This window comes from Planococcus citri, chromosome 5 (genome assembly GCF_950023065.1).
Source record: "Planococcus citri chromosome 5, ihPlaCitr1.1, whole genome shotgun sequence".
Lineage (NCBI taxonomy): Eukaryota > Metazoa > Arthropoda > Insecta > Hemiptera > Pseudococcidae > Planococcus > Planococcus citri.
In genome coordinates this window covers 61,716,684-61,743,996 of record NC_088681.1, presented here as the reverse complement: position 1 = coordinate 61,743,996, position 27,313 = coordinate 61,716,684, and the positions used below count along the sequence as shown (strand labels likewise).

At 35.5% G+C, this 27,313-nt stretch overlaps 1 protein-coding gene across 1 annotated transcript in view; it reads right to left on the bottom strand.

Moving 5' to 3' along the window:
- LOC135848027 (uncharacterized) overlaps positions 1-27,313 on the bottom strand; it is a 623,146-nt gene that overhangs the window by 574,634 nt on the left and 21,199 nt on the right. Inside the window, exon 2 of the mRNA XM_065367799.1 lies at positions 5,399-5,496. Coding sequence (XP_065223871.1) covers positions 5,399-5,450 — 52 coding nt within the window. The 5' untranslated portion in view covers positions 5,451-5,496. The remainder of the gene's footprint in view (positions 1-5,398; positions 5,497-27,313) is intronic.

The window sequence follows — 27,313 nt, the reverse complement described above, 5'->3', positions numbered from 1 at the left end:
TGATTTAATTGTGTGTTAACTTGAAAACTCAAGCACTCCCCCCCCCTCACCCCGGGGAGATTTGAAGCCCAATCAATGGTGGTTTAATTGGTAGTTGGGCTAGTAGCACTTCGTAAACAAATGTTGAGCCAATATTATGTAGGTATTAAATGATAACTTTGATTAATTTATTGGACTGACCTTTTTTAAAACACCTACTCTTTCCATCCTTTTTTCAGACCCCCTCCCCCCACTTGAGGCATGGGTATCGAACGTAGTATCAAATTATCGAGAATTTGAAGGGGAGCATTTTTAGTCATGTAAGTTTTTCTCGTAAGTATTTGTATAATATTTGCGGAGTTGATCGCAAAAAACTTGAATCGGAACCAGTTTTCGCCCCCTAAAAAAATTAGTTTCAGGGGTAGGAGGGTCGGGGTTGGCTCTTTTCTGGTAGTTCAGAGGATCTATCTGAACACATTCCCGAAAATGAAAATTTATGAGACGATTGTTGCCTTTTCGCCCCTGCTTTCTTACGTTATTTTCCCGCAGGCAGGGTCTCTATAGGTAGTATTTTGGTAAACCAGGATGCGACGTGACGTTAATAAAATTGCCTACTCTGTCCGCCGTAAATACGCCAAGATTGAATTGCAGATGTTTGAAACCCCTTGCAAGAAAAGGTATTCCAACCGGCACAAACCTTTTGGAACCGAACAAAGAGGAATTGAAAGAGGACCCAAAATAATACCAACAGCCAAAATTTCAGCTGCTGAAATTAATTATTGATTTTTTGGCGAATTTTTGAAAATTAAAATTTGATCCAGAGTTGGAAAAAATTAAAATTTCACCAAATTGACCTAGAATGCTGAAATTTGGTTTATACCCTACCTATTTTTGACATCCTTAGTCGATTGGTGACAGTTTCAAACCATTCTGAAGTCTCCAAATGCTGTAAATAGACTAGAGTGAAACTGAAATTGAGAATCTATAAACTCGGATTTATCATTCTTGCAACCCTTTTGATCGATTAAGGGGCACGTATTTTCAAAATCTTTTGGTGCTGGTTCAAATTTAAAATTTTCTCCTGTGATTATTTTTGAAAAAAATAATAAAATCATCGTTGGTGAACGCTTTGAACAAAAAAATGATTGTAAAGTTTCTCTAGTAAGATATTGAAGTCTGATCTATATGGACCAATTTCCAGAACGAGAGATTTATTGAAGTCTGATCTATATGGACCAATTTCCAGAACGAGAGATTTTTTCGTATGACAAAATAGATTTTTCCTTCTTTGAAACCAAAACTGAATCCATCTTTTGAAAGTTTTTCTCCATTTGTTAATGAAAATTCTGGGAATGTGATAATTTCAAAGGATAGTTGTTTCAAGACTGCCGAATCGTAGATGTAATGTAAAACATAAACAAACTCCGCCATTTCTACACGTTGTTTGAAAAGTTCCAACACGCCTACGCAATTTGGAAAATTATCGCGTCTTTGAAAATTTTATGCTAATTCGCGTTCATTCGCGCGATAATTGCGAGCGAGTAATAAGGTTAAAAACGTAAGTATTTTTTTTTTTGGCAAAACACAAACGAGCTTTTAAAGAAAAATAACCATCATATCGAATCTACACGTCGATTGTTGCGCCAATGACTCGGTAAGAACAACAAAAAACCCACCCGGGGGAAAAAATTTTTCTAAAATTACCTTCCATAAAATTAAGACACGACGAGTACTAAAAATATGCGTAAATTCGTTACGACCGCGTCTCGGAGCGATGGGCAAAAAATTCCGTCATCGTCGCACCGCCAAATAGCTGTGTAAATATGGCTGTAAAATATTTTATGAAAGCTTTAACCATTATTTTTTGGAGAAGCGGCGGTGGCCAACTTATGTAATGTTGTGCGGCATTGCGTATGTATAGCGAAACATTCACGTTCGCGTTCCAAAAATATGTACTTATGTGAAATGTCATTGTCGTAAAAATGACTATGGTACTGTACGCGCTCGCTCTAAAGCGTTATGCTGGAGAAATACTGTTGCGAAGAAGATTGAGAATGTTTACGTTGGTAATTTCGGCGCGCAGAATGTATGGAAGAAGGTTTTACGGTAATCAAATGTGTTTCGTAGGTGGTGTGCTGTATAGATCAGGATGTGTTTTGTTTGGGTAAGATGCGGGGAGGGGGAGAGGGAGGTAGGCGAATGACTGGGGATCTAAATCCGATGCCTTGGTAAATTGGTTAAAGATGACGTGATTTGAATCATGATACTTCTTACGTTTTTCTGTGACATTTATAGCTGTGCGATGAATTTGGGGTATTTTTGAGAAAAAAAGGCAAAATCCTCAGTTGGAAAATCTCAAATTTGAAAGACTCTTCCACCTCGGATTTCAAAAGTAAATTGCCCCAAAAATGGGAAGATCACAAATTTTTGAAAATTGTGAGGCTGATGAACCCCTCCCCCTTGAACCGCGCTCCTATGAGGTTTAGCCAATGTCTCCCGTGCTTGAAAATTTTAGTTTTGGTGTTCTTGTGCATCGAGAAAAATTTCATGCTTTTATCATGAAATGCAGTTTACGTGCTGTTTGCCACTGGACGAAGTATTTGTTTTTACCTACCTACGTTCGAGGCTCAAAAATGGAAAATCGCCATTTTCGTGTCTTTTTACGTACGTTGCTGGAAACATTTTTTTCCAAAAATTTTGGCCTCAAAAATCTAAACAGGCCAAAAAATAACAAAAAAGCACTTTTTTTAAAAAAAATTTCAATTTTTTGAGCTCTACCATAAATTTTTTGGGGTTTAACTAGATTTCTGAAAAAAATTCGCAGAGGGTACCTTTCCTTTCTTTCTACAAATTTTTAAAATTTTCAACCATCCCCCCCGGTCGGGGAGCTCGCATAAGGATCTATTGCACCCCCCGCCCCCGTCGATCCTCCAGCACAACTTTTTTCTTAAAGGAGGAGTCCTAAGGAACATTTCTAGGCGTTCTACTAGAAAAAAAGTAGCCCTACTTACAAAATGGCGGCCATTTTGATTGACAGGTCAGCCGAAATCGAAGATTTTGCGTTCCAACATGGGACTTGCACGAAATTTTTCAAACCTTACGAAGGTAGATCGAAAGATTAGGCAAAAATTTATCACCTGTCAAAATTTCAAGTGCTAAAGAGCTTTTTTCGATTTTTGGTGAATTTTTAAAAATCAAATTTGAGCCAAAAATGAGGGAAAAAATCAAAATTTTACCAAATTGTTACAGAAAGCTGAAATTTGGGATAATACCCTATTTTCGACATGCCAAATCGATTAGAAACTGTTTCAACACGTTTTGAGCAGTTCTGGAGCGTTTTGAGCAGTTCTGGAGCCTCCAGCAGATTTTTGAAACTCGAAATTCCCACAAAATTCCATCAAAATGGAGTTGTAAAGCTAAAATGTATTCTAAAAACTAAATTCAATACGCTACGAAGTACTGCAGGTGAATTTCAAATCGTTTTGGAGCCTCCAGCGACTTTTTTGAAAATTCCTGAAGCCTCCAGTAGATTTTTGAAACTTGAAATTCCCGCAACATTAATTTATCAAATGGAGTTGGCAAGCTGAAATTAACTTCGCAGACTACATGGTGGTTTCAAATGGTTTTAAAGCTTCCAGCTGCTTTTAGGAAATTTCAATTTTACAAAAAAACGCCATACAACCTTTCAAAAAGTCGCTGGAGGCTCCAAAACGATTTGAAATCCACCAGCAGTCAACTTCATAGCGTATTGAAATTAGTTTGCAGAATGAATTTCGACTCTCTATCTGAGTTTGATGAAATTTTGGGGAAATTTCAAGTTTCAGAAATCTACTGGAGGCTCCAGTAATTTTCAAAAAGTCGATGGAGACTCCAAAACGACTTGAAATCCACCTGCAGTTGACTTCGTGGTGTATTGAAATTAGTTCGTAGAGTAAATTTCGGTTTTCCATCTCCATTTGATGAAATTTTGTGGGAATTTCGAGTTTTCAAAAATCTGCTGGAGGCTCCAGAACTGCTCAAAGCGGTTTGAAATAGTTTCCAAGCGATTTGGCATGTCGAAAATAGGGTATATCCCAAATTTCAGCTTTCTGTAACAATTTGGTAAAATTTTGATTTTTTCCCCTCATTTTTGGCTCAAATTTGATTTTTAAAAATTCACCAAAAATCGAAAAAGGCACTTTAACACTTGAAATTTTGACAGGTGATAAATTTTTGCCTGATCTTTCGATCTACCTTCATAAGGTTCGTGCAAGTCCATGTTGGAACCCAAAATCTGCGATTTCGGCTGACCTGTCAATCAAAATGGCCGCCATTTTGTAAGTAGGGCCACTTTTTTTTGGGTACAAGGGCTAGTAATGTTCCTTAGGACTCCCCCTTCAAGAAAAAAGCTGTGCCAGAAGATTGAAGGGGGTGTAGGTGCAATATAAATCCTTATGTGGGCTCCCGACTACCCCCCCCCCCCAAATCGACAAATATGAAATTTTTTGAAAAAAATAGGAGATTGTTTTCTGTAAAAGTTTCAAAATTTGTAGAGCAGAGAGAAAACATTGAATTTTAAGCACGTATGACCGCATTTCTGGAGTGGAGGTGGGAGGCCCAGTCAACTCAAAAAAAATGGGTGTGGTTTTACATCAAAATTAACATTTTGGTGAATTTCATCAAAATGAGAGAGAGTGAGGATTTCACCATCTTGTTCTGAAGAGCTCTTTCACGGACTTGGGTTCTTTTTTTGATTTTTGGTGAATTTTTGAAAAATTCAAATTTTAAAAATCTGCGTCAAGGAAGATTTTTATACTTTTTAATGAAACATACAGTTTTTTAGCAAAGTAAACCAGCTAATGAAAAGGATAGACCAACTATTGTGCAAATTATTTCCTCAAAAAAATTTTCGAACCCATTTTCACAACTTGGGGAAAAAATAGTAATTCTTCATACAAATGCCAACAAAACGGTTTAGAGAACAAAAAATAACCACACAGTTATTAGGTTTCTAAAGCTTCTCGCAGGTAAACACACCGACAACACCGATAGATGGAACAGAAAGATATCAAATTACCCACACATTTAGGTATGGTATCCTGGCGGTAAAAAAAAATTAAACAATGGTATAAGGTAAACGCCGCTCGAAAAAATCCAATTGTAGATCAAAGATAACCGCGTCGCGTTCGTTGAAAATATCGGAAAATTGATACATATTTACCAACAACAATAATCGTCACACAGGAATAGTCCGCGGTCGCAGACTCGATAAAAATAACTCCTAAATATTCGCTGGGGATGTGGAAAAAGCTCGCGTTCGTGTTTGCTTTTTACAAGTCGAATGTTTTGCAAAGTACACAAAATACGAGTTCACAAAATACATACATACAATATTTGTACAAAACTAATAAAATATTCCCGAATTAAAAGCTTAGCTTACCTAGAATCGATATCATCACGACCCAGACAGCTAGTCGATCAATTGGTACCATGTTGACGACTCGGTTCGTTGTTTTTCAGCAATCTTCAATCATCAGGCTGCAAAAACAAGAGATGAAAAAAATAATATTAAAAATCACGTTTTAGATACACGTTAACTTGTTTGCTTGTGTTTAAATAAACCCTGCAAGGTAGGTAAATAATTTACCGGTGTCATTTATTCACACCCTCGACTCTGCGAAACCCTTTATACACATTAACCGATAGCCATTTATAATACGTTGTTCAAGATTATACCACCACCTTATATTATACCACCTCATTCGAGCTGGGAGCCGCACATTTTAAAGGGTATCCGCAGATACACGATACCTACTCTCAGCGAGATACCTAACGTGTATATAGGTGAAACAAGCGTAGCGAGATATCCTAATCTCCGTAATATTCGAGCCTTTTCACGGATAAACTGCCGCTGAATAGTGTAGTTGAGCCTGTATTATGGATGATTATTTTATTCAGCTCGTTATACGCGAGTAAGTAGAATATAAGATGTTGTCGCTTTATACAACCAGAACCTCGTGTTTCGTATTACAACAATATTCCGACAAATGCTTGCCCGCATGGTTTGGCGAATTTAATCTACGAGTATATTATTATTACGATTACGATTATTAATATTATTATGTTGTCGATAATATGCGAAATTGGCCGAAACGCGTATTCGCTGATCATAACGAATATAAAATGAGCGTTCGTCGCACCCTCACACCATATCTTGAAGGAATTTCATTAAGGTATTTTCTTCTTGTAAGGGATTCCTTGTTGAAAATATCAGAAATAAGGAAATTTGTTCGATAGTCCATACTGACAAGGGAGGTATCCCAGCAGGCACGAAAATTTCAGGACTGGGCAAAAGAGAATTAAATGAGAACTTTGAAGTAAAATACCAGCAACAATTTTGAAAAATTAAATTTATTTTTCGATTTTTGGGCGAAGGTTTGACAATTTGAGGGCTCATTTTGAATTATAATACCTCTTTTCTGACCATTTAAGTTCGGATTTCGAATCATTATGAGGACTCCAGGTGATTTTTCACACTCTCCAAATGCTATAAATGGGGTGAAAATTGGATTCAATGAATGTGAATTCGCGTTTACTGTTTTTGTAAACCCTCTAGATTCATATTTTGAAATCCGTTTGGCGTTTCTGCATGCTGGTTCAAATCCAAAATTTACGTGAAAAAATTCATTATTGTTCACGAAGGCGTATACGAAAAAAACTAAAATGTAATTAATTACCCTATATTTTCAAACCCTCGAGACGATTGTTGATGGTTTTGAACCGTTCTGAAGCTTCCAAGTGGATTTTCGGGGAAAATGCTATAGCGAATTTTCGAATTCTTCGGCTGCTTTCAAAAGAATGCCGCGAATAGGGTAAAATATGAACGTACAGAAAATTTCACACCTTATGACCCTCACAAGAGTCAGAATTTGCGCCTAGAAGCTTTCAAAAATGTGTCATTCATTCTTGATAATAAACATCAAACAGTTTTTTGAAACTGGAGAAATGGACAGCTGTGGCCCAATTCAAAGTGTCCAAAAAAATTCCAAATCTCACAAGGATGACTTACGATAGGTATGCATGCATTTTTGAATGACATTATTTTTAGAGAAAAAAAGATGGCAATTTTTAGTAGAAAAATATGACAATTTTTATTGAAAAAAAAGAAGATGGGTAATTTTTGATTTAGAAAAAAGGTGTTACTTTTTAGTACCCAAAACAAATTTCAAGACGTGAAAAAGAGCCAATTCTTAATGGAAAAAATGCAATAGTTATTAATGAAAAAAAGTGACCATTTTTAACGGAAAAATTAAAATAACTTTCAGTGAAAAATTGAAACCACTTTCAGTGACAAAATTTTAAAAAATTCAGTGAAAGAATTAAAAGTACATAAGTATTTTTAGTGAAAGATATGAAATTATTTTCAGTGAAAGATATGAAATTATTTTCAGTGAAGAAACACGAAACTATTTTCAGTGAAAAACTGAAACTATTTTCAGTGATGAAATTAAAACAATTTTCAGTGATGAAATTGGAACAATTTTCAGTGATGAAATTGGAACAATTTTCAGTGATGAAATTGGAACAATTTTCAGTGATGAAATTGGAACAATTTTCAGTGATGAAATTGAAACAATTTTCAGTGATGAAATTGAAACAATTTTCAGTGATGAAATTGAAACATTTTTTAGTGATGAAATTGGAACAATTTTCAGTGTTGAATTAGGAACAATTTTCAGTGATGTAATTAAAACAATTTTCAGTGATGAAATTGGAACAATGTTCAGTGATGAAATTGAAACAATTTTCAGTGTTGAATTAGGAACAATTTTCAGTGATGTAATTAAAACAATTTTCAGTGATGAAATTGGAACAATGTTCAGTGATGAAATTGAAACAATTTTCAGTGATGAAATTGGAACAATTTTCAGTGATGAAATTGAAACAATTTTCAGTGATGAAATTGAAACAATTTTCAGTGATGAAATTGAAACAATTTTCAGTGATGAAATTGAAACAATTTTCAGTGATGAAATTGAAACAATTTTCAGTGATGAAATTGAAACAATTTTCAGTGATGAAATTGAAAAAAAATTAGTGATGAAATTGCAACACAATTTTCAGTGATGAAATTGAAACAATTTTCAGTGATGAAATTGAAAAAAAAATTAGTGATGAAATTGCAACACAATTTTCAGTGATGAAATTGCAACACAATTTTCAGCGGTGAAATTGGAACAATTTTCAGCGATGAAATTGAAAAAAAATTTAGTGATGAAATTGCAACTCAATTTTCAGTGATGAAATTGCAACACAATTTTCAGTGATGAAATTGCAACACAATTTCCAAAGATGAAATTGAAACAATTTTCAGTGATGAAATTGAAACAATTTTCAGTGATGAAATTGAAACCAATAATTTCAGTAAAAAAGTAGAAACAATTTTCAGTGGAAAAGTGGAAACCATTTCCAGTGCAAAATTGAAACCATCATTTTCGGTGCGAAAATTGAAGCCATTTTCAGTGAAAAATTGAAAGCATTTCCAGCGAAAAACTAAAACCATTTTCAGTGAAAAAATTGAAACAATTTTCAGTGACAGAATTTTACTAAATTTCAGTAAAAGAATTGAAACTATTTTCAGTGAGAAACATGAAACAATTTTTAGTGAAAAAAGTACCAATCAGCAATGAAAAAATGCGGCAATCTTTGATGAAAAAAACCTGACAATTTTTAGTGAAAAAAAGAGGACCCATCTTTTTCTAAAATTAACAAAATGTTCATTTCCGTTAAAAACAGCATAAATCCTTGCCAAAAAATCTCTTTTTTTGCTAAAAACTGCTTCAAATTTTCACTTTTTTGAAAAAAGTTCAGAAAGTAATTTTTTTCAAATTGTCCCAAAGTTCCGCTTTTTTCCTAGAATCTGATGTTTTTTTGACTCCTTTGAATTTATTTTTTAAGAGACCCTGGGTGGGGGGGGTGGCGAAGGAAGTTGAACCGGAAAGATCTCGAATAACAGTCAGTATCGGGGTTCCCGGTTCAAGGGATCGAGTTCTGTTTCAGTTCAGGTTCATTGAAAATAATCGGAATCTTTCCAGGTCAGAGATCAAGATTGGGTTCGGACCCCAATCCCTGTCTAAAACAGGCGGAATTCGCTAAAAATGGATTTAAATTTCATGTTGGCTTGCAAACGAAATTCCAGTTTTTCAAATTCAATTATGCCTCAATTTCGCAGAAATTTTTTTTCTCCCCGCCAATTTTGGGTAATTTTGGCACTTTAAAAACTTACCAAAAATTTAGAAATGCACTTGGGAAGCTGAAATTTTGAATTTAACTATTCCAAACATTCAAAATTCAAAACTTCTTCGAATTCGAGGCGGAGAGTTGGAAAGAAAAGCTTCTCTTGCAATTTAGTAAGCCATCAGATACAATTTTGACCCATTATTATAAGCTATACTGCCGGGTAAAAAAAAAGTCGAAAGCAATGGCCCCAACATCGTCAGTACCGCGTCGAGACGTAAATAAAGGTACCGTAAACAAAGACGCGAATTGATCGGTACTGTTCAAAGTGTAAACACACAAGTGAAGCAAATTTACATCAAAGAAGTGTAAGACAAAGAGAGCAAAGCGAGATAGAGAATGGTACGGTATTTCTTCAACGTCGTCGTCGGAATTGGTCTTGAGCAAGCGAGCCAAAACTAATAATTTCAAGTCGAGCTAGCTCACCAGCAGCTAGACTGCTGCAGTCACGAACGGAATAATTAGATTCTCATTACCCAGTGTATAGTTTTAAAGCAATACGGGTGGCGAAATTCCGCACGCAGCATCTCGACTGCTCGAGAACAATTCAAAGTGGCGGAACCCGAATTTAATTAAATCTACGCCATGAAAGCATTTCTACGTTGACCTCGTCTACCTACCTGCATACCTAGCTAGCTAGCTTTTGAATGAAAAAAAAAAACAACCTTCTACATACCATACGAATTACGAATCCAGTGTCGGAAAATTTTTTTTCCTCTAGATTCGCGATTGGATTGATTTTGACGAAAATTGAAATTTGTTTGAAGATCGGTTGCGCCTTAGGCTGCTGCTGTTGCTGCTCGTTTATGTACATTACGCGGTAGCGTGTAGTCTATCCGTGTATTTGTAAACGTTTGTTTATAGAGAGGGCTGCGAAGTGCGAGGGGTACGAGAGAGACTCGAATTCGCGAACACATTACGAAGATGAATGTAAATATGTACGTACTTACATTTCCATAACCAGATTTTCATCTCTGTAACTGACAACGTATACAACTTATATCTCTTTGCCATTGTACGCGGCGCTCTTTTTGTTATGTTTGGTACATTGTGTATAATAAAAGTAGCATCGCAAGAGAGCATTCGACGCTGGTACGCGTGTACAATTTTGTGTTCTGCCTCCGCATCCCCTCTCTGTCTCACTCTGTCTCGTTATAAAAGTTTGGCGACTGAGGAACGTCGACGATATGGTAGATGGTGCGGCGAAGAATAACTTAATTAATTCAATACTTTGAACAATTGTTTCTCATTTGAATTCACTGGCGTAAAAAATTGTTTTCCGACGAATATCTGCCGTGTAGACATTATCTAAATGAGAAAACGTTGATATGTAAATGATATCATAACCGTACCACGTTGTAAGCGTAGCATGCACGAGATGACTATATAGGTAGGTAGAGTGAGTGGAGGCAAAAGATACTCTCGTTCGTGGTACTATACGAAAAACTATGTATATTTTTTTTTTCAATTCTCGATTATTGTCCTTTGCATTAGACAGAGAGTCGAGCTCTTGTGGAGGAAGGAAGGGGACTGGATGCTGAAAAAAATGCTCAACCAGAGCCCGTACGTACATCTACGTATACTACTACGTAGTACGTATAGTGCAAGATAAAATCGACGATGCGCGAGATAATCCTTGGCTTGGATTTAAACTAATAAAAGGTTTTAGATGTAAGTGCAGTCTAGCATCGTTGTTCAAACAATCCTCATAGCGGATTGCTAATCTTGCCGAATGTCGTCGTCGCGTATCCGTTCACTGAGCTCGGCTCGGCGACTTTTTACTAGACGAGCAATGGAATTTATTGTGAATCTGATTTTTCACTCGTCCGAGCTCGAGATTTTTTCCTGTGGTGGTGAGTTGCGGGACTTTTAGAGGGTGGGAGTTTTTTCAACGATTACGATATCGTACGCATAATTTCCTGGGTTTTAATTTATCCTTGTTCTAAGGCAAAAAAGGCAAACGAGGGAACTAAACGGCTGAACTTTCAGAGGGAGGTTCAAATTACCCTGCCAGGGTATCCATTGGGGTGGGTCAGAAAAAGAGTTGTGAGTGATTTGAAATTTCTGGAGGAAGTTGGTACATTTTTCATTACTCAGTCATACTACATAAGAATTGAAAAAAGGGACAGAAAGTGCAAAAGGGGGTAGGTATTGTTAACAGAAGAATGCTCATGTCAGCCATGTTGTATTTGTACCTACAATATGGCTGAATTGTAAGTACTAAGCAACAGGAAGAGAAAGAGTTAAGGGTGAGGAGCACAGCGAAGAAGCGAATTATCCGAACCAAGTTAACAATTCGTAAATTTTGTAACCGATGAGAAATGTTCCAACATCAAACCCCGACATTGGTAAGAAGAGATTAACAAAATAAATTAATTGCGTAACTCGATTTGAATTCTGTATAAATCTGTCAGCAGCGCAGCTTCGGTGGCAATTTACACGAAGGAACGTGTAGTTTTAGTTTAGGAGCAGCAGTTGATTCTACTTACAAAGCAACCTGCTGTGTTGAACTGCGTACATAGGTTGAGAAAAATTACCTCGTGAAACTATTCTTAATGTTGATAAGCGTGTTTGTGTTTGTTGAATGGGTGTAACTTGGGTGTTCACTGTTTATAGACTCGGATTTTTCATAGTACAATTATGAAAATCAATCGCGAGAACCCAACGATTATTAATTAAACGACGACGACGTTGACGATACGATTCGATTGCGTGAAATAGTCGCAGCTTACGTTAGGTAGCTTTGGGTTGAGGTTTGGAAAACGATTATTCTCCTAATACAATCGTAATGCGATGTTAATTATTAATTTTGTATGATGAAGACAAACGATGCGTTGAATAATGTAAAAACGAAGTGTAGGTAACCTTGGATATCCAGCTATGTTGGATTGAGGTAGCGTTGACTTTTTTGGCGGGTGTTTTTCCATTCGAGTGTCAAAGTGTCGCATTTAGATGTTGGGGGAAGCGGTTTTTTATCACATGTTCGTCTACGCATTGGTAAAATATCTCAAAAATGCAAAAATTTTCATTTTTTTTTTAGGTTTCTGATTATATTTTTGCAATGAGTTCCAAATTTGTAATTTTTTTTCTTGGAAATGAAAAAAATGCCCCACCAATTTTTTGATATGTTATTCTACATCTACTGTTGATTTGGTCAATCATCTTCTGCATCTGCGCTTCTGTACCAGCAAGGATCACTTTGTCATCTGCGCAACTTATTTGTTTATTCTCTTACCATTGATCTTGAATCCCATTTGTTCTATCACACTTCTCTCATTATTTCTTCTGTGTACACATTTAACAACCTGGGTGAGAGGGGGCATCCTTGCCTCGCACCTCTCTTTATTCCACATCGGTTCGTTCTCCGAGTACTCAGTTCCAATCTTGATGTTAGCACTTTGCTCCCAGTATAGGTTCTTGATTATTTGCAGGTCTTTGTCATCAATATTGTATTTTTTCAGGATCTCCAACATCTTCTCATGGTTGACACAATCAAATGCTTTCTCATAATCAACGAAGCAAGCAATGATTTCCCTATTTGCATTCAGTGCTCTTTGAATGATCACTTTCAGCAGGGCAATGGCATCTCTCGTCTCTTTTTTTGCTACAAAGCCATATTGCGTTCTTTTCAATTCTGGGATTTATGATGGAGAGTAGTAGCTCCAGTGCGTGGCACATTAAGGCTATTCTCTACCCCTTGTTATCAGTAGTGATTATTGATGAAAACTACGAACTTTGGCCAGGGATTGTGCAAAAACTATTGGACGGATTTTCCTGGGGTTTGGTTTATTTTACTCAGAAAACATTCAAAAGCGAGGGTATGTTGGGATATTTTTGATTTATGTCATTTTGTGGCCATCATTGGGAATTGAATGGCGGTACTACTGATGCTCAGATCTCCATTGGAAAAGCTAAATTAGAAAATATGGCTACATACCCTCGCTTTCAATGATAAAGTATTAGTATCGGTGAAAAAAAATTGAAAGAATTTTAAAAATTCACAGAGGAGAAATCCCAGTCTGAAGTTTAGATGGGAGTGGGTCGCGGGACATAAGTACGACTAAATTTGTTCACTCGATTACACGCAATCTTATGAACGAACGATGAAAATAACAAACAAATCGGCTTCATATTTTGAACTTTTTCGCAGAGGTAGAGAATACCCTTAATGTGATGGTTCTATATTCAGAGCATTTTTGTGAGCTATTCTGTTTTGTTATTGGTATGAAATTTACTAATTTGAAGTCCTTATAGGCAGCGTACCTTCATTGTACATTTTGTTTATTATCTTCAGCAGCTCCTTTTCATGCTCTGGTGTTAGATGTTTAATCATGTCTACTGGTATGAGATCTTCCCCCACTGCTTTGTGGTTTCTGGCTCGCTTCACAGCATTCCTCAGCTCCCACATTTCAATTTGTGGTGCCTCCTCTGTGGATGAAACTTCCATTTGAGCCGGATGTGTATCATTTCCATACAATTCTTGTATGTAGCTGATCCAGGCTTCTTCCATTTCTTGATTGTTAACACAGTACTTTCCATCTTTTCCTCACATATATGCTATTCCGCTTCTCCTTTTCCTGTGGGTGGCCATCATCTGCTTCACTTTGGTATGCACTTCTCTAGAGTTGTGCCTTTTCTCCAGCTCTTCTATTTCTTGGCACTTCTCCTCATACCACTTGTTTTTGGCCATTCTGCACATTCCCATGATCTGATTATTTAGAACCATGTATTTGCTACTTGGTCTTTTTGCTTTTCTTTGTTCCTCCATCAGATCCAGTATCTCTTGAATCAGCCATGATTTGTGCTTTCTTCTTCCTTTGAATGGAATAGACTTTTCTGCTGCTGTTTCAACCTTTCGCTTCCATGCTTGTCACTTTTCCTCAATACTTTGTTCTTCTTCCAATTTGTCTTCCTTTTGCTTTTCCAGTTCCTCTCAGAATTTCTTTTGCACGTCTTTTGATTTGATTTTTGCAATGTCAAGTTGTTGGTATTGTTCTTTACTCTTTTTCTGGCTCTTCAAGACTACCTAGCATTTTGCAGCCAATAGTTTGTAGTCAGTGTTGCAGTCAGCACCAGGATATGTGTGACAGTTCTTCACTGTGTTCCTGAATCTTTCTTTTACAAGTATGTAGTCTATCTGGTTTCTGACTCGATCTCCACAACTGACCCACATGTATAATCTTGTTTCATGCTGTTTGAACCCAGTATTGCATATTACTAGATTGTGTCTTTCAGCAAACTCTACAAGCATTTCACCTCTATCATTCTGCTCTCCAAGTGCGTATCTCCCTGCAACTTGGCTGCCATGATCCTTCCCAACTTTGGCATTGAAGTCTCCCATCAAAAATATAACATCATTGTTTTTTCAAGGAGCTCATCACTTCTTCTAGGTCATTGTAGAAGTTGTTGATTTCCACTGTACTGCTTTCTGCTGTTGGCACATACACTTGAATTATCACTATCAGTTTTGGCTTGACCTCCAATCTCACAATGTAGTATCCTCTCTGATTTCGGAATTATGGCACTGATTTTATCACTGATTCTGGTATGTATTAATATACCCACACCTAGTTTGTGTGTGTCTTTCCCAGCATAGATCATTCCATAGTCTTGATCTGCCCAGTTTCTACTGTTTCCAGTCCATTGGGTCTCCCTTATTCCTAATACATCGATTTGTAATCTCCTGGCCTCCGTAATTACATTAGCAAGTCTTCCAATTTTATACAAAGTTCTTACATTCCAGGATGCAACGTTGATGTTGTTCCACCTAGTTTTGACTTCGCATATTCTTAGCACCCTATCCGGCTGCCTTGGCGGATGAGGATCAGCCTGATGGAGACTTAGGGCCATTGCTAAATTGATGTCCATATAATTCTAGGGAAATGTAATAGTGTTGGTTTCCCGTTGCCTTTCACCATAATTTTCTGTTGGGGTTTACTCCCTTAGCCGAATTTGCCAGTTTTTAGGCTCTGGTATTCGCCTTCTCACTCTGAAGCTCTTGCGCTTCCCTGGGGCTGGAACGAGTGAGTTGTTGGTGTTCTGCAGCTCTTATGCATTCTTGTTTGTAATCTGTATTTATGTAGAGGCTTGGCCTTCAACTTGCCACTCCTCCCCGTTGTTCCACCAACTGGAGAATTCTGCTTTAGCCGTGTTTATCGATTCCGAGTCCATCAAACAGCAACATGTTACCATCCCGCACGATGTGGACATGCAGAATACCCCTGGTGTTGTCTTCGCCTTCTCATCTGTCCTAGGGGACTGGCTCCTCTTGATGATCCGAGCTACTACCTAGAGACTACCTCTAGCGACAACAACCTGTGCCCTCGCAGGGAGAAGCCCCATAGCTCCGCCAAAAAAATCAAAAAAATGTCCAGTTCGCGTCATTTGTCATCGTTTGATGACTTCTACACATGATCTGATTTTTTTAAAAAATCAAATACCCATCGTGTAAAACTCCGGTGATTTTGAATGTAATGACTCACTGTATTAATCAGAAGCACAAAAATCTGAAGAGAACCAAAGAGCACCTTGCCCAGACTGAAATTTAAAAAAAAAATTCAACACGCTTGAAAAACAGAGTAATTAGATTTCAATGCTTTAGAAACACATCGCTTTTTAGATTATTGGATGAAGTCGCCAGCATCGAATTGATTATATACGACTCGAAAATACCATAAATTATTATGATCGGTATATACGAGATTATTATCCAGCGATGACTGCAATAAGAACCTCCATAAAAAAAAGTTTATTTACGAACATTTACTGCGCACTAAAATGAGCACAGCAGATACCTAGACCTACTCACGTACATACACAAACAGTTGAAACCACGCCGCGCTGGAACAGAAATGTACGATTCGATACGCCAGCAAAACAAAAAAAATCCAATTTCACAGCTGAAAAAGAATATTTGTATTTGTGGTACACGAAGAATGATACAAAGGAGAAAAAAAAGCTAGCTTATCATTACGAAATGAATCTTGACCCGAATAATAACGACGTGAATAAAAGGATATATACAAATTGTAAACTTTGGGCTTGGTCGTTGTAGACGACGATGGTGTATTCAACGAGCAATGATGATGACGATGGGGCTGATGGTGGCGGTGATGGCAATGTTTGTATATACACGTTAAACTGTTTAGTGTTTAGCTTATTCTATACACACATTCGCCATACCCTATCCCTTCATACTTACTCGGTGGAAAAAGTAAAAACGAAGCAGCAACAACAACACCCGCACAAATATACGTCTGGGTTGTACGATAAATATTACGTATACTTTTTTAACGTCATCGCCGTCATCATCCTCATCCAGCATACAGCTAGTAAAACGACTCGAACGAAGGCTAAGACGTATCAGCTTAATAAATAGCATCGTACTTGTCAGCAAGGCGAATGTTTAAAGACGAAAGATCCGCTATATAGTACATAAACCTAACCTAACCTACCTCTCGCTACCTACGACCTACGTGTGTATGAAATATACAAGCTTTATGCTATAAATACCTACCAACACATCTATGTGTACTGTGTACTCGTAGTATACAGTCGAAAAAAAGAAAACGAAACGGTAACGAAAAATGAGAATATATTTAACATTTTGTGAAACTGTATATGTACGAGCATGAGAGACTACACGATGATGAAATTTCTCCACCGAGGTGTATTTATTAAAAGTATACCCTACCTCGACGAAAGCTGCCAACGAATTTCAAAGTTCATTTGATGATAATTCGCGTCATCTCGTATTATAAATGTTACGTGCTCGGTGGAAATGCTTATACGATATGAAGAATAAGAGGTGTATGGTGGTACCTCTGGTACGATATTAAAGCCTGTCAGTTAAACGCCTACCTACGCCGCTGGCGTACGATAATGCATTATTGTATCTGTTTATGTGTGCTATCGATTTATGTAACACGATGAACTAGAAAATTGCGAAATTCTATTACAGCCTACCTTAATGTGAAATTTATTATGTCAGAGATCTGAAACAGATATGCCTATTTTTATCATGCAGGCTGAAACATGCTGAATGGCTCGTTTTTGCGATAGAAAACACTGAAAGAATATTCCAAAAAAGGTTACAGTCCCTGAAAATTCTCAAGGTGTCTACCAAGTCATCAAAATTGAGCAGAATATTGCAAAAATGCTCAGTAATGAAAAAAAATTGTGGTGTAATGATGTTTTTTTTTTTTTTTTTTTTTGAAAAAATACATCTTTATTTTGTTAAAGAAGATGAAAATTAGTCCTGAAGCTGAATCAACACCCGATTTCATGGTCGTGCTGGAACCTCCATGCGATCTTTCTTGATTTCATCCATAACCACTTAACCAGCATACTTATTTGATTTTCCACAAAATTTTACCAAACCAAGTTGAAAAAAAAACAAAAATTACTCTACAATCCAACGTCAACACGCTGTCATGTCGACTGCAGATTGTTAAAATCCGTTTTGGAGCCTCCAGCAGACTTTTGAAAACTGAAATTCTCATAAAATTGTACATCAAATGAAGCTGGAAAGACAAAATTAATTCTGAATTCTACTTCAACACGCTATTAAGTCAACTGCAGGTTGTTTTAAGTCGTTTTGGAGCCTCCAGTGGCTTTTTGGAAATTCTTGGAGCCTCCAGCAGACTTTTGAAACTTGAAATGCCCACCAAATTTTACCAAACGAAATTAGAAAACCGAAATTTACTCCACAATCTAATATTAACACACTATCAAGTCGACTATTGGTTGTTACAATTCGTTTTGGAACCTCCAGCAGCTTTTTGGAAATCGCTGGAGCCTCCAAAAGGTTTTTGGAAATTGCTGGAACCTCCAAAAGACTTGTTGAACTTGACATTTCTACAAAATTGTACCTATGTAAAATGAAGTTGGAAAGCTAAAATTTACTCTGCTTTCTAATTTCAACACGCTTCAAGTCAACTTCAGATGGTTTCAATTCGTTTTGGAGCCTCCATCGGATTTTTGGAAATTGCTGGAGCCTCCGGCACATTTTTGAAATTGCGACTATGAATGCGCTTTTATGGCGTTTCATGATAAGCTGAAATTTCTAAAAAGTTGCTGGAGGCTCCAAAACGACCTGAAACCATCTAAAGTTGGCTTGAAGCGTGTTGAAATATAGAATGCAGAGTAAATTTTGGCTTTCTAACAACATTTGGCATAATTTTGTGGAAATTTCAAATACCAAAAATATGCTGGAGGCTACAGAACTGCTCAAAACGGTTTGAAACCGTTTCCAATCGATTTAGCAGGTCGAAAATAAGGAACATCTCCAATTTCAGCTTTCTAGGTCAATTTCGTAAAATTTTGATTTTTTAAATCATTTTTGGCTTTAATTGGATTTTCAAAAATTCACCAAAAATCAAAATATATCCTACAGCATTTGAAATTTTGGCTGGTGATGAATTTCTGCATGCTCTTTCAATTTAGCTTTGTCCAGTTGAAAAAATTTCGTGCGAGTCATATGTTGGAAAGCAAAATCTGCGATTTTGGCTGACCTGTCAATCGAAATGGCCGTCATTTTGTTAGTATGGCCATCTTTTTTTTCGACAAATTTGCTTTAAAATGTTCCTTAGGATGTCCCCTTTAGAATCTAGTCGTTTGTTACCTTATGGGTTGACGTGGTAATGTCTGTCTATCAATAAGAGCGCTGCTCCTGGCGCAGAACCCGCATCCGTTTTGTAAGCCATATCTTTGAATTTTTTCAGAAAAAATACAGCTGGATCGTTAGGTAGGTATGTTGAGGCAATTTCAGTTCTGAAAAAACTGAAAACTAATGAGATTCGATATTCGAGACCTATTTCTTTACAAATGAGGCAAAACGTAATCTTATTTCGTTTTTCAGCGATTTCAGTTGGTTTTATCTTGTGTAGGTAATTTTACGAATGGCGATTTTTGGCCCTAATCTGATTTTTAAAATTCACCAAAAGTCGAAAAATACACTTTGGCACTTGAAATTTCGATTTTTTTCATTTTTGGCCTGAATTCAATTTTCAAACATTTACTAAAAATCGAAAAATGCACTTTATTGAAAATTGCCCATCCTACTGTTTTTTTCTAATTTTTAAATTTTCAATATCCCAAATTTTAGCTTTCTAGGTCAACTTTGTGAAATTTTGACGTTTTTTCTCATTTTTGGACCAAATTTGAATTTTAAAAAATTCACCAAAAATCGATAAAATGCTTAAAACTAAGCGAACTTATTTCGGTGTCTAACAAAATTTCAAAATGAATAATTGCAGAACTTCAGCAATACATTTTTTAAACGCTTGGGATTTCTTAAGAAGTGGGGAGGGGGGCGAAGAAAAATTTTATAATCCAATTTTTCGCTTTTCCAATGTCGTCAAACATCTCAAGATTTTTTTCAAGCAAGTGGGTGTCGAAAATATAATTTTATCATTTCAATTTTTGTCTTTTTTGTACCTTTAAGGGTCATGCCAATGGAATGAAATTGGTTGAATAAAAAACTTTTTTCAACAACATACCAAATTTTTTGAAAATGCAAAAAAAAAATTAATGAAAAATTTGAACGACATCGACATTTGAAAAAAATATATATAGGTACTATAAAAACTTACGTTTTTTTGTGTGATGAGTTACTCATGAGAAGTTTACTATTTTGCTTCAAAATTTTAAAATTTGAATGATGGATTAAAAAAAAAAAATTCAAACATGAAAAAGAAAAGCAAACGAGCCCGAGTAAAGCGAGACCAAAAGCTTTCAAAAATTCATGATTTGAGAAGTGAAAAAAAAGTTTTTTTACGCCTCCAAGGGGAGAGGGGAGTGTTTATTTTTCTGATTTAAACTTCGAATATTTACCTATTAAATATTTTAAACGATAAGTTTTCATTTGAAAACAGAAGAGCAAATATCGCGAGCGAAACTAGGGCAAAAGCTCTCAAAAATATGTAGAGGAGAAGGTACAATTATGGACCCAGGTACAAATGAATCGGTGGGTGCAGAAAGGGAACAAGTCACATTTTTGGAAATTTTTTTTTTCACGGATATAGGGGTTTCAAAGTTCGGCGGATTGACTGGTGATGTCAGATTTCCGCAAAACTGCCGGGAAAGTGGTATTTGGGCGCAGAAAAAGGGCGGATCCGCATTTATGACTTTTTTGTAAAAATTTTTAAATTCCTTGAAACATAACTAACATTTTTGAGAAGACCATTTTTTGAAATTTAAGTTAATCTCTGAACTGAAAAATGATGAAAAAATTAACAACTTCGGCAAAAAGTCTTAGAACTCAAGGGGTTTTTGGTCAATTTAAACAAGATAGCAGTCTAAATGATGTACTTAGATGTAGAATCAAGCCCCATTCGTGCTCGAGCAATTTCAAAAGAAATTTTGTCGATTGGGTGCAGAAAGGGTCTAAGTCCCATTTGTTTAGGCAGCAACAGCGCCGGCGCACGTGAATATTTTTTTTTCTAAACAGTGCTAAAAATTGTGTCTTGGGGTCCTCTTTCAATGACCTTAAGCATGTTTACCAAAAATTTTTGATTTTCAAATAAATCAGTTTTTTGTTATTCCTGAAAAGTGCGAAAATGGACTTGTTCCCTTTCTGCACCCACCGATTCAAATATGGACCCCCCCCCCATGGTTTAGTGTACAACCACTAGCGCTACGGTCATGCTGGGTACTAAAAATTATACTAGTAGTGTAGTATCGATGATCCATGTACTTATTTCGGATTCATGCAAACTTGGGTGTCTCTCATCAGCAATTGTTTTTTTTTGCGCATTATTTTCTTGCCAATGGAAAATTTTACAAGTTTTTCATTCAGTAATTCATCAACTTCAAATAAAGTTTGAAAAAAAAAATTATTAGCGCAGTAAAGTAGCTTACAATGTGTACTTTCAAAATATACTTTCATATTTGTCTGTACTTCAACTGATTTTCATAATTTTTTTCATTTTTCATGAACTGAGCGGATTTTTTGCATGGGTATAAATATGGATCCCAACATTTTTTTACCTAATTCTGATTCAATATTTTTTAGAATGTCGAGAAAAGTGTTATTAACAAAGAAGACAAGTCCAAAGTGTCGAAATGGAACCATGATTTTTTCATTTTTCATAAACTTGGCCAATTTTTTGCATAGGTATAAATATGGACCCCTAAATTTTTACCGACTTTTCTTAAGAAAAGTGGAGTACTGTATTTGTTGCGATGGTGGAAGTTGGGTCGGGGAGTGACTTTTCTTTACGTTTTGAGGGTCTGGGATCACGATACGACCATTCCCGAAAATTCAGGTTTCCTTATATAAGGTTTATATATATATATGTAAAAAGCGTGCAAACCGAGATCAAAAATATATATACATAGTGCAAACCGAGATCACCGACTCATTTTTGGTGATCTCGGTTTTTTTTAGATAGCGCACGTTAATAACGAGATCACCTACTACCCCCGTGCAAAGTTTCAGCTATGATCTCGTTTTTAGCGTGAAACGTCTACGGATATACATTTGTAGTTGAGTCGGATGTTCACTCGCAGCGCCGCGGTCATGTCGTCGTATACATCGCGCGTTGCGTTTCGCGCTATAACCGAGATCACATTATTTGACAACGTTGCATGCGTACCAATGCGGTCGTTTTTATTGTAGGTAGTTACGTGAGATGTTTTATAAGATGTTCACCATCGGCTGTTTACAATTTAATTAGTGTTGAATTTTATTTTAGACTGTTGTGAAAAAATTCAGTGAAAGTTTTTAGTGCAAAAGTTCATTATTTGACTTTTGTAAATTTTTGAATATCAAAGATCCAATGATCAGAACAAATCAAAATTTTTCCAAATCCAATTTCTGAAAGTTGAAATTTCCAGAAAATAAAACGTTCGCCCAAATTCAAATTGTGTCAACACCTTGAGACCACATTCAACTTTTGAACACCATAATTGAAGTTTTGGGATGTTCATTTGTTACTTTCAAGCAGAATTTTTTGAAATGAAAAATTCTATTGGGAAAGTTTCCATCTCGGAAATGGTTTTTTTTTCTAGTCTCATGGATCTTACGTCATCGGGTGGGATTTCCAATAAGCGAAGTTGAAATGGTATTTTGTAGCCTCAAAATTGAAGGGAAAAAAAGTTATCCAAAAAGTGACTGAAAATTTGATTGGAAAACTTTAACTTTGGAAATCATTTTTTCTGGGAAGTACTCGTAACTAATTTTCTTAGCATTTTGGTACAGTTTCAATGGCTTTTCTCAGGTCCAAAATTTTCAAAAAATTATCCAAAAATATCCGAAAAATGTAATTAGAACACATAAATAATGGTAATTGTTTTTTCTGCCATAGTATAACTTGGGTTTCGTCGTATTTTCTACAGGCACATGCGCTTGAAATGGTATTATTTGACCGCAATTTTTTTTTATTTAATTGCTGGAAAGGGTTTGAAAGGTTCAAGTGTACAGCTTTAACGTTTTTAGAATGTAATTTTCCTAGATTTTTTGACTGCAATTTCCAGTACTCTCATTTAAAATAATTTTCTATAAAGATATCACAAACTGGGCCAACATTTTTTGAACGAAACTAGTGTACTATGCACAGATATCATCTAGCCAAAGTTTTAAGCACTGAAGTGCATTTTTTGATTTTTGGCAAATTCAAAAAAAAAACAAATTTGCCTCAAAAAATCAAAATTTTACCGACTTGATATAGTACTAGAAAGCTGAACATTGACGTAATTCTATTATATTTTTAAACATTTGAATTGATTGGAAATGGGTTCAAATCGTTTTGAGCAGATCTGGTCTCTCCAGCAGATTTTTGAAAGCTTTTCCTTTTCGATGTAGGGATTCGAAAATTTTCCAAAAAGTTTCTCCAGGTAATGCCAACATAAAATTTTGAGAAAAAATAAAAAATGATTTTCTGCACAAGTTGTGACAATCACAAATGTAGGAGTGACATAATTACCTATCAAATCAAAAAATTTTTGGTCAAAAATAAAAAGATGAACGGTGGGGATTTTCATTTGAAAAAAAATATCATTTTTTATAGAAATGAGATATTTTGAAAAATTTGCATGCATAGCTGAAGATATAAATGTTCAAAGAATCTAAGTATAATGTGAAACTCACTCACTTGAGTCAAATTTCATTTTGGAATTTTGGGTCTGAGTGAGATACCTACCTAACCTACTGTAGATCTCACCTCAACATACAATAAAAGATCGACTGAAAAAAGTTCCAAATCAAAATTTCATTTAACCTGATAAATTTTCACCTCGTGTTTTCAAACTCTTGTAGCCGAGATCTTTATAAAAAGTTTTCTAACGTGGGCTTTTGTTTTGGAATTACAATTTGTTCGAGGACCTTGAAAAGTTTTACAGAAAATGATATTTTTCATAATGGACCTTAGAACAACATTGAAACTTAATTTCCGAGATAATTGTTTTTTCAAATAAAAATCCCCACCCCAAATATTTTTGTGATTTGAAAATTATTTCACTCCCACATTTGTAATAGTCAAAATTTGTGCAGAAGACCATTTTTTATACTTTTCCCTCAACATTTTCGAATTTTGACTTCAATATTTTTTGAGGCAATTTACCTATTACTCAAAATTTTCTAATTTTTATGTTAGCATTGCTTGGAAAAACTTTTTGAAAAACTTTCATATCCCCACATCGAAAACTATTTTGTAAATTGGGATAGAAAAAAATGTCTATTTTGAGCATTTCCTCAAATTCCAAAATGAAATTTTGAGTAAACCTCAATTTTTTTTTTGAAAATCTGCTTAACGAAGTTATACTCCTTCCCATATAATGAAATTTTTGGATCTCAAAGGGTTAAGGATAAATGATACCCTATTTTTGTACCACCTCTTAACATTTTCATCAAACACTTCTGATGAAAAATAACCAGCAGAGCTTATAGACCAGAGTGTGTAGAATTTAGCGAGGTACTCATAAATTCTCTTTGATGAAAATTAGCGCTTTGAATTCTTAAAACTGAAACACACTTTTAAATTTTCAATAAAGAAAATCTACTTAAAGTCACAACACATTTTTCAAAGTCATCACAACCATGAACATTGAATGGAAAATGAAGCATTGATGAAGCTATTCAATTTTCAAAGACTTGGTGTTTTAATATGTATGTACAAGAGCACAAAACATGCTATTGTCCGTCCAACATAGCTCCAGCTGAATTGTGTCAGTCCGTCAGTCGCATTTTATGGAAACTAAAAAGGAATAACAGAAGGGTTTCCCAATTTGGATTTTTTTTTCAATAAATATTTTTTCAGCCAATCAGCTATAAATAAACATGTAAAAAATACATAGCCAATCATTTTTACTTTCTAAAAATTTTGGGAACCAAAAAAATTTGGAAAAATTAGCTGGAATTCGGCTTATGCAAATGACACAATTCAGCTCAAGCTATGTTGGACGGATATAATTATGTGGTTTTCAAATCGATTCATAACTTTGGTGACTCATTTTTCGCAAAGTAAGATGAGGAGGTTTCGCGAAATTGAAATAATTTCAAAAAGGATTTAAACATAATCGTCATCCATTTAAATTAAGTACCTAACAAGAGACCTACCTGAAGTGGCAGAAACGAAAATAAACGAATCAAAGCTAGATCGAAATAGGACCACCTCAGGACCACAAATCCAAAATATTTTCAAGTGCTGAAATGGATTTCTCGATTTTTGGTGAATTTTTGAAAATTGAAAAATCCGAAAAATCATCAAATAATACCTACCAAAAATAGAAAATATTGATTAAAAATGGAATTTCCTCGGGAAGTGGTTCAGATGGCGTCCCTAAAGCCCTCATTTCGACCATTCTAGAGCCTCCAGCGCTTTTTATAAAGTTATTTGTGCTAAAGTTGATTTTTATATACTTATCCATTCTACAGCAATTTCAAGTTTCTAGAGAAATGATAAAAAATCGCTGGAGGCTCCAGAATTACTGGAATTGGGGTTTCAAGAATTTCGATAGTCGTAAATGAGTTAGGCACGCCATCTGAACCACTTCCCGAGAAAATTCCATTTTTAATCAATATTTTCTATTTTTGGTACTTAGGTATTATTTGATGATTTTTCGGATTTTTCGATTTTCAAAAATTCACCAAAAATCGAGAAATCCACTTCAGCACTTGAAAATATTTTGGATTTGGGGTCCTGAGGTGGTCCCCGTTCGATCTAGCTTTGATTCGTTCATTTTCGTTTCTGCCGGATCAGGTAGTTCCCTTGTAAGGAATTAACATTTTATTGAACAAGTTTCAAGTGTGACAGATGAGGAAAATAAATTTATTTTTGAAAGTTCAATATGTCTTGTAGTAACTGGGCTGCAAATAAACTTGTTGAGAACTGTGAGGGGGAAGGGACGGAGGAATAATTTTATAATCGTGTGCGCTAGGCGCTGTAACCAACACTAATGAAAATTACTCAAACTGATTGAATGCTTCCAACAATTTTCACGCCACCATTTTTTTCAAAAAGGGGCGAGGAGGAGCTGCACTAACGTTGGGAATAGCTGCACTAACCTGCACTAACGACGCACAATCGATGTATATGGGTTTCACCCAATTTCACGTAATGGGTGGGGCCACTGAAATATACCTAAATGTAATTTTTTAGCCTCTTGGGAGCAATTTTAAAAAAGCTTGCTTAAAATGACTGTTTTTAAAAACTTATTCAAATTAATAGTTTGGAAAGCTTTGAATTTGAAAGTCGCTCTTTCTTTGCCTTGTAATAATTTTCTGAGTGTTGTGTTACGATTTCCTGCACGTGCATTCATATTAATATTTTGTTGAGCCCAATATAAAAAAAAATTGCCAAAGAGATTTCAAAAAACTTTATCGGGGATGCTCAACTTTAAAAATTGTTTTCCCTAGTCATTGTATTATTTTCTTGCCCTTTTGAATGGAATTTTCCGACACGGGCACTAAAATTGTATTTTGTTTTGGACTCAAAATTTCAAAAAAAAAAAAAAACATTCAAAATCTACCAAAAAATTCAATTGGAAACCTTCAAAGCTGCCTAATTCAATTTTTTGAAATTCCCAATTCCAAAGTTGAACCTGCCCAATCCTTTCCTTTCGGCATTTTCCGGGGATTTTTTTTGAAAACTTTGAGCCCAAAAAGACCAAAAATAACATGAGGTCGCGCGTTCAAAAATTCGTACCTCGTAATACGTTCGGAAAATTGTCATATGGTAAAGAAAGGATACAATTCCCAAAATTACAGTTTCCCAATCTGATTTTTTGACATTTTTGGATACCTACTTTTTTTTGAAAGATTTTAAATCTAGAAATGCCATCTTCGGCACTCGTTTAGAAAATTTCACCCAAAAATCACAGAAAATTATATTACAGGAAGAAAAGACAATTTCGAAATTTAAAGCGGCTCTTTCAAAAAAATGATGGGCCACGAAAGAACATTTTGTTGTATCATAACTGCCCAGACCATCGAAAACGATTTCCAAAAGTTGAAGCTGCCTAATCAATTTTTCAAATCTTTTACAATGATTTTTTTTTAGTAGCTAAAGGCTATAGGGAAATTTACTAAGTTGAATTATGCAACTGAATTTTCTGATATTTTCTTTGGGTAACTTTTTGAACATAGAAAATCGCATCGCAATGCTTGAAAAATCATTGCATGACAAAAAAGGAACAATTCCTAAACTCAATGCTTGTCAATCAAATTTTTAATTCGTTTTGGATATGTTTTTGGAAAATTTTAGGTCATAAAAATAAATTTATCAAGTGTGAGTGTTGAAATTTGCTTGCAAAAGACTACAAAAATTAACTACCTAGTACATATAAAGGATTACCAAGAGTTAGATTCCCTGGACCTACAAAATCAAATTTCTCTCACAGTTTTTGGATATTTTTTTGAAAATTTTGGCATTAAAACTATCATTATGGGCGTACGTGTAGACAATCAGGCCAAAACGTCTGGAAAATTATCATACGACAAAGAAACAACGATTCTTAAATTTCAGACCTCCTCATTGGGTCTGAAAATGCCATATTTTGGGCGCGCTTGTCAGAAATTGCTTTCAAAATAGCAAAAAAATTACATTCTCACTGTAAGTAA